The sequence below is a fragment of the Gadus chalcogrammus genome, chromosome 13 (assembly GCF_026213295.1).
Source record: "Gadus chalcogrammus isolate NIFS_2021 chromosome 13, NIFS_Gcha_1.0, whole genome shotgun sequence".
NCBI lineage: Eukaryota > Metazoa > Chordata > Actinopteri > Gadiformes > Gadidae > Gadus > Gadus chalcogrammus.
In genome coordinates this window covers 8,420,275-8,427,810 of record NC_079424.1, presented here as the reverse complement: position 1 = coordinate 8,427,810, position 7,536 = coordinate 8,420,275, and the positions used below count along the sequence as shown (strand labels likewise).

General features: G+C 47.2%; 1 protein-coding gene across 1 annotated transcript; it reads right to left on the bottom strand.

The window, feature by feature from the left end:
• Positions 1-1,413: 1,413 nt before the first annotated feature.
• Positions 1,414-6,152, bottom strand: mych (myelocytomatosis oncogene homolog). The gene is made up of 3 exons (XM_056606362.1): positions 5,807-6,152; positions 4,031-4,603; positions 1,414-3,207 (listed from the first exon to the last, which is right to left on the bottom strand). Exons 2-3 carry the CDS (start codon positions 4,587-4,589, stop codon positions 2,633-2,635), a joined length of 1,134 nt encoding a protein of 377 aa, XP_056462337.1. The 5' UTR covers positions 4,590-4,603; positions 5,807-6,152; the 3' UTR covers positions 1,414-2,632.
• Positions 6,153-7,536: the final 1,384 nt, after the last annotated feature.

Sequence of the window (7,536 nt, the reverse complement as noted above, 5' to 3'; positions counted from 1 at the left end):
ATACATATATATAGATAAATAGATATATATACCTCACTATAAACTTTTCTGCTGGCCCCTTGAATGTTTTTGCCTCGTGTGGCAACCACATTAACTTATGTGTGTGAGAGAGTGACTGAGTGTGTGTGACTATGTGAATGTGTGAAAGAGTGTGTGTGTGTGTGTGTGTGTGTGTTTGTGTGGGGCATGGCGTGTGTGTATGTGTGAGAGAGTGACGGAGTGTGTGTGTGTTTGCGTGTGTGTGAGAGAGAGAGCGCGTGTGTTTGAGTGTGTGTGTGGTTCTTGGAAGAGGGACAACATCTTTCCAAGAACTCAGCTAACAATGTGTGCAATAGAGGTGCGCGGGATTTGAGAACACGGTGCTCCGAGCTCCCAGGGTGAATTAGCTCGGTGAGCTTATCTGGCGGCCGCCGATGAAAGAGTTTTATGAAGGCTGTTGCTATCTTTTAGCCACTTTATCTGTTAGCCCCACCTAGCCAGGCTCTCACCTTGACCCACATGCCTGTACACACAAACCAGGCAGGGACCACTGTATCCTCTCCCTCTTTCCTTCTCTTGATTCCAAAATGTCCTAATATCCATAACGTAAACATAGCCTACCTTCAGTCTTCCCTGGATACGTCTTGTTTTCGCATTTCCTAAAGCAAAGAGGTAGTGTGCATGAACATACTCTAGAACAATATTTAAGTGTTTAAATGATTGAGAGACTTGAAACCTGCATAGTCTGCAGAATGAACCAGGGAGGCCGGGGGGTTAGTTCCATTGGTTTATTATCTCATCTATAACCATATATCGAAAAACAAAGTGCTGTCCATGTACCCAACTCCTTGTTTTCACCAAATTAAAAGAAAAAGACTAAAATAATTTATGATACATAACAAAATATTTACATTTAAGAAATCTGTACAGATATTTCAAGCTTTGAAAAACATTAAAAAGAACAATATTGTAATTCCAAAAGCCCAGCGGCGAAGTGGAGGTAGGTTGTCATGCTATTAACGGTAACCATGGTCATAGAAATAATTCATATTTGGCAAGTTTGGAAGCAGTATTGTAAATATGAAATCCGGCGTCACCGTAAAAAGTTAAAAAGCAATATCTGACCCAAGTTGTAAAAAAGTATGATCACTTTTTCAACCAGTAAATCATCAAGGTGCAGCAAACAAGGCAAACAATTGATATAAAAATAAAATCTATTTCTCTGAGAGTTGAAGTTTTAACTTGACAGTGGCATGATGAAAGAGCACATTTATATTTAAAACAACATATTGGACACGGCCATTCGTCAAACGTTAACTTCAAGGCAGAACAGGTATACCTAACTAACATTTGAAACAGCAGAGATCCTCCTCCTAGCAGGCCTTCCGTTCACATGAACGATGGAATTACAAAAAAGATGATTTTTAACTAGTCACACAACTGCAAATCTTTACAATTCGCATTTAGACACAGACCACATTGACAGTATTGGTTGACAGGAAAATTTCTTATTCACGTCTAATTGAGAGGAAGTTTGTGATTCCCATATTTACACGCAGCGGTTGGGCCGAGACGAAACGTTCTTTGCGGGATAAGTTAAACTCTAAGGCAACAAGTTTTACTTAAGCTTCAAGAACTCTCTGAAAACTCCTTGAAACCATTGCTTGAGAGTGAGAGAAGCTCAACACACAGAAGCTCAGCGTCCTTCAGGGAATGTTTCTGGTAAAACACAGCATCAAATTACTTATTTTACAGTAGTGACCATGATCTACTTTATAGACTAGAATCGTATTCCAGACTCCAAAGACGACCGAGTTATCTACAGATAACCAGAATTCTGTGGGTTATCCCATGAACCATGTAGATGTTCAGATGGTTTCACTTACAAGACATTGGAAGCTCCACTCAGGTTATTTTTGAAAATGCCAGGGTGTTGGCCAGCAGAGATTATAAGATGCGAAAATCCCCCCCCCCCCCTCACACACACATATTGATAGACAAATATATTTGAGAATCAGGTTGATGGCTGCTTTGTCCCCTCACCCTTTCAAAGTCCTGTTGGAGTTCCTTAGGAACCATGCGTAGGACACTCTGTACACACAGTAGAACGGTAGGGGTTCTGTCTGGGGAGGGGGTTGAGGTCTGGTACAGTATTAGAAGGTTAAACCATTTCCAGCTGAGAGCCCTCCTGAGAGTAGGGGGTGAACGCACAGCAAACACAGAAACGTCCTCCTGCTATAGGAGGCTTAAAATGGCAGTCACTTTTAAACTAACGTAAGTCAACCTTTTATAAGTGGTCACTTAAGTTACCTTTTCCTATGCTACCATTTTTTATTATATATAGTGACCAGCAGTTGGATGTCCACCATGTGCCTTATCCAAGCTAGAGAGAAATATATATTTATCAAATGTGCGTTCACCTCCAACAAAGACCCTCCTGACCCCCGGTGAGGCCTTCCTCCTTGACCTCCCACACCAGTCAGGGCCAGGGGGGGAGGATCCATCGCAGGGTGCATGTATAGAGTCCTGATGCATGCGTGCGTGCGCCTAGAGTTAGTCTGTGCGGCCCTTCAAGCGGTCACTAAAATGTCTTCCTACTCATCCTCTGTGGGCCGACCGTCCCATGGCGGGCCGACCGTCCCATGCCGGGCCCCTAGCTGCGGAGCTGCGCCAGCCGGGCCTTCAGCCTCTCCTGGTGGCCCCGCAGCTTGTCCCGCCTGCCCTGCAGCCTCTGGGCCTCGCTCTGCAGGCTGCGGATGCCGTCGCGCGCCTTCTTCAGGATCACCACCTTGGACGCCTTGTCGTTGTGCGACAGCTCGGGCACGTTGTCGCGGAGACGCAGGAAGCAGTTCTTGAGCTCATTGCGGCGCTGGCGCTCCATCACGTTGTGAGTCCTTCGCCTCTCCTCCTCGTCCTCTGTCTCCGCCGGGGGGAGGAGCTGCTCCTGCTGCCTCCGTGAAGAGGAGGAGGAGGAGGAGGAGGAGGAGGAGCGGGAGGAGGGGTGGTGGTGGTGGTACCGCGAGGAGGAGTCTGCTCCTCGCGCCCGCTTGGTGGAGGGAGGGGGCGGGGAGTCGGGGCGCGGCGCAGCGTAGTTGTGCTGCAGGTGGATGTCGTGGTGCTGCCGTTGGCGCGCTCGCTGCTCTTCCTCCTTCCGCAGCTCAGCCAATGAGGGCAGGGGGGTGGAGCCAGAGGGACACCTGACCACCGTGACCACGTCAATCTCCTCCTCTGTGGGGGGAAACCAGAGGGAGGCGGGTTAGGGTGGTGAGGTAATAGAAGCTTGTTTACCTCAAGGGAGGAGGGGTCCGGTTGCTGCTGACATTTCAAACCGTTGACACCTATAAACTACAAACAGGCTGACAACACTGCTCGGAAAACAAACTGCTGGTACCTTTGGTTACCGTAATTCTATCTATGTAGGGGCATATGGAGACAAGTAAAGACCAGTCCGAATCTTCTTTTGCCCTGTTCTGGGAACTGTTGGCTTACCTCACCCTAATCTTGACCTCCTTTTATTGCATTTATATTTCAGTCCAAATGTGATTTTTTTCTACTGCCCTGTACTCGCTGCCGTGGAACCATAGGCGTCCATTCAGGCTTAACACAGGTGTATTTTAACTTGCAGTACAGGCTCAACAGAGGCTTGAAAAATATTTACAAAAAACTGTTTACAAAAATAGTTAATTTATATCTGGATAGTGAAGCCGTGCTTTATAAAAATGATTTTAATGTTTAAATTATGAGTTTCGGCGTCGGTTTTGGTACGCCTGCGCACTGTTGAATGCCAACATGTGTGCCAGAAACGCATGCGCAGTCCGCCGTGAGCATGCGTCATTAAGCTAGTGGAAAACTTCCGCTCAATACAAATCACACACGCAGACAGGCGCATATTTCGGTTTTCAAAATCCTACTTTTGATCTCCCCAATTAAGAATGAGTCACTTCTTTAGACATAAAATTACCAAAAAAACGAATTGTTGTTACATATCAAAACTGTACATAAAGAATTGCTCCATCGCACAAAGAAGGAAGAAAAAAAAAGTCAAACTCACCAGAATCGCTGGAGGAGTAGTTGGAGAGCTCTCCGCCGCCGGAACCATAGTCCGACGTGGATTCGCTGTGGTCGTGTCTAGTGCCCGGGGCATGGCTGCCCAGCACCGCCTGGCAGTCCAGCGTGGAGCCAGCTATCTCCTCAAAAATGCTTGTGTCTATGTCCGAGAGCAGGGGACTCGACCCCAGCACCGACACCGCCAGCTTCTCCTCCAGAACCTTGTCGCCCCCGAAGCAGCCCCACAGCCCGTCCTCCGCCTCCTCCGGAACGGGCCGAACGGTGACCTTCTCTCCGCACACTGGGTCGCTGTCGAAGAAATCGCAGTTCCATCCGAGCTGCGACATGTCATGGTCCTCAAGGAGAATGTCCGACACGTAGCTGAGCTGGTCCTCCTTGGACAGCGGCTTGGAGGAGCCGCCCGCCCCGGTCTTGTTCGGTGGGGACTGCGGAGGGGTGGGCAGCGACTGGAGGTCTTTCATTAAACTTTGACAAAAATCGTCATCGAAGAGCAGCGGGTCTGAGTAGAGCCAGTCCTGAGATTGGGCGAAGCTCGGCAACATGTCGTCTCCGGAGTCTTAAGAAAAAAATAATAATAATAATCAATTAAAATCACAGTTATAAACACAGACTTGGTTCAGGACCGCGGACGGGTCAGTTGTGCCAAAAGTAAGCAGCAATATATTTGAACAGCAGATCCGGGATGCAGGGCAGCCCCACGTGTTGCAGAAGTGAACGTTTTTTTAAAAAGATTCACATACACTTGACCTCGATGGGAGGGGGGGGGCTGCCGACAAACGGCAAATCACCCCAAATATCCTGCGCCCTGACATTACTGAACAGCTGGGGACAACACTTAATTCCCTTTCTTCACACATTAGCATCGTTCTTTACAGAGAGTTAGGGGCTGCGTGTGTGTGTGTAGAGTTTATCTTTTTGCCTAAGGGTCGGGCAAGCCATCACACATTCCGCCACACACACACTCTCCCTCCCCCTCTCAACCACACACTCTACCCCTGTGCGAAGCAGACATGCAGTAGCGGGCTGGGAGGTAACGGGTTAAAGAGTCTATAATCCGGTCAGCCAAGCGGCAAGTAGGCGACTACTACCAGTGTGTCCACCATGACACCCCACCCCCGACAGCACCGACATTAAGATTACTTTTAACCCCCAAGCTGAAGCAATATGTCTCGGGTGAAGAACCGAGACCACGCCGTGAATCCACCGGGTCTCACCGCCAGGCGAACTATACTCGCCCGACCGGTTTTTCTAACGCAAATAACGACGCATAGCCGGTTCAAACAGGACACCGGTCGACCACGCGTTACCGCACATGTTGCAACCCGAGAGCAGTGTGCTCTTGTTAAAATGACATAACATGTCTTAATGACCGATCGGTCGTGGTTTAAATTAAAATCAAACATTACTATCAAACAAACTAAACAGTCACTCAAATGTCATTAGAAATTACGAGTAACAGCCAGTCGAGTCGGAGCGGTCTGGGTTCACGCTGATCCAGTCGAGGGACTTTGCAACGTGAGCACATGTGAGACACAGTCGGCATTCATAGCCCGACTCTGCACACCAGACCCTACATACCACCCTGACATCCCCACCATATGCATCCCAGCGACGCACAAGACCGGCAGACAACACGAAGACAACATTAATACCATTGTCAACACTATTATTAACATTACTGAGATGTCCGGTCTCAACTCAACTTCCCGGTGGTCTTGTGAAACGCACTGGGCGGAACCAGAGAGGCGGCATGGCTTACCTTTAACAGTCCACGGAGAAGAGAGGTATCAGCGGTAGAGGGGATAAGAAAGTCCACAGAAAGCCTTTAGAATCCGTAGAAGCGTGTAATAAATCACCAGTGCTGCGGCATGGTGTGGATAGTAAAGACACGTTCCCTCCCTACGAGTAGCTTAGTGGGTGTGGCCGCGTGGGGCCCTTTAACTTTATACCACACACCACTCACTTGTATGCCTCCGCAGACAAAACCGCGCCAAAACTCTAAATCCGATAGGAAATCCGATTAGCAAATCAAACCATGGCCAATATTAGCCATTGGTAATTTCAATTCGATGGCGTCCATCCGTCATTGACCGCATCAATAGTTGTATGCGGTGATTCGGCGCAGCCGTTCGGGGTCTATGGACGGCGGAGGGATACGTTCTCAGCACTGGGATTCCAGGAAAATCATGGCGGGTAACGCTGGAACAGAAAAACACACGTGGCCGCGTGTAGAAGCCGGGTGTCTGTCTGACTGTCTGTCTGTCTCGCTCTCAGTTTAAAACATATATGTCTCTCAGTTTTCTCCGTCTGCTTGTCTTATTGTCTGCCTGTCCGGTCTTCGGTCGATCTGTATGTACCTCAGTCAGTCTGTCTTTCTGTCTGTCTGCCTGTCTGTCTGTCTGTCTGTGTGTGTGTGTGTGTGTGTGTGTGTGTGTGTGTGTGTGTGTGTGTGTGTGTGTGTGTGTGTGTGTGTGTGTGTGTGTGTGTGTGTGTCTGTCGGTCGGTCGGTCTGTCTGTCTGTCTATCTGCCTGTCTGCCCAGTAGTAGAGCAATGCGGCAGTTACATACGCCTCCAACCCTCCCAGCCACGTAGTACCGAATAAGTCTTGCCTGTGATTACACCAGTCCAGCACAAATGTCCTTTACGCATTCACTGGAAACGCTTGACCACCATTGTATAATAATTACTATCCAGTCGCCACTGCTGCATATTGGCGTAGAAATATTCGGGTGTAGTCAGTCACTAGTCAGTGAAACGCCCCCGACCCATTGGCTAAATTTTAAATATATATATATATAATATATATATATATATATATATATATATATACGCACACATATATACACACATATATATATCTATATATAAAATAAATTATAGTAAATATTATGGAATAAATACAAATGAATGTCGTTCAGCCAAGTACCGTAGTAACGAACGGGTTCACGTGGTTACCTTGGAGGTATTATAAAGAGAGCGAGGGATTTACATAACGTGCGCACGGGCGCTGTGTCCCCCGGTACACGTGCAGAGGCGTCCGTCGAACACGCCCCCTACTCTCCGCGCACGTGAACTGGGCTCTTGGTGCTCTGTTTGAGAATAGTAAGTTATGACCAACTGACACAAATATGGTTTGTAGCAGTAGTCCTACAGCACGAATTGAAACCCATTGATCACATTAATAAAAGAAATGATCAGCAAGATATCGAGCTATTCCAAATAAACAAAAATGTACACCTACATTTTGTGAATGAAGATAATAGATGTCCATACAACATTTCTATGCAGGAATTTGAATGCAATTACAATTTTTCAAATACCCCAGCCAACATACCAATTGCTTTTTTTAATGATTGAATTGCTATTGTAACAAAAAAGTCTGAAATGTACAAGCTATATGTAAATGTCAGACTCCCCAGGGTAGATTATCATGGTTTTGTGTTGTTAGTCCACAGCTCATGTTTCAGGAACATTTATCATTCAACTGT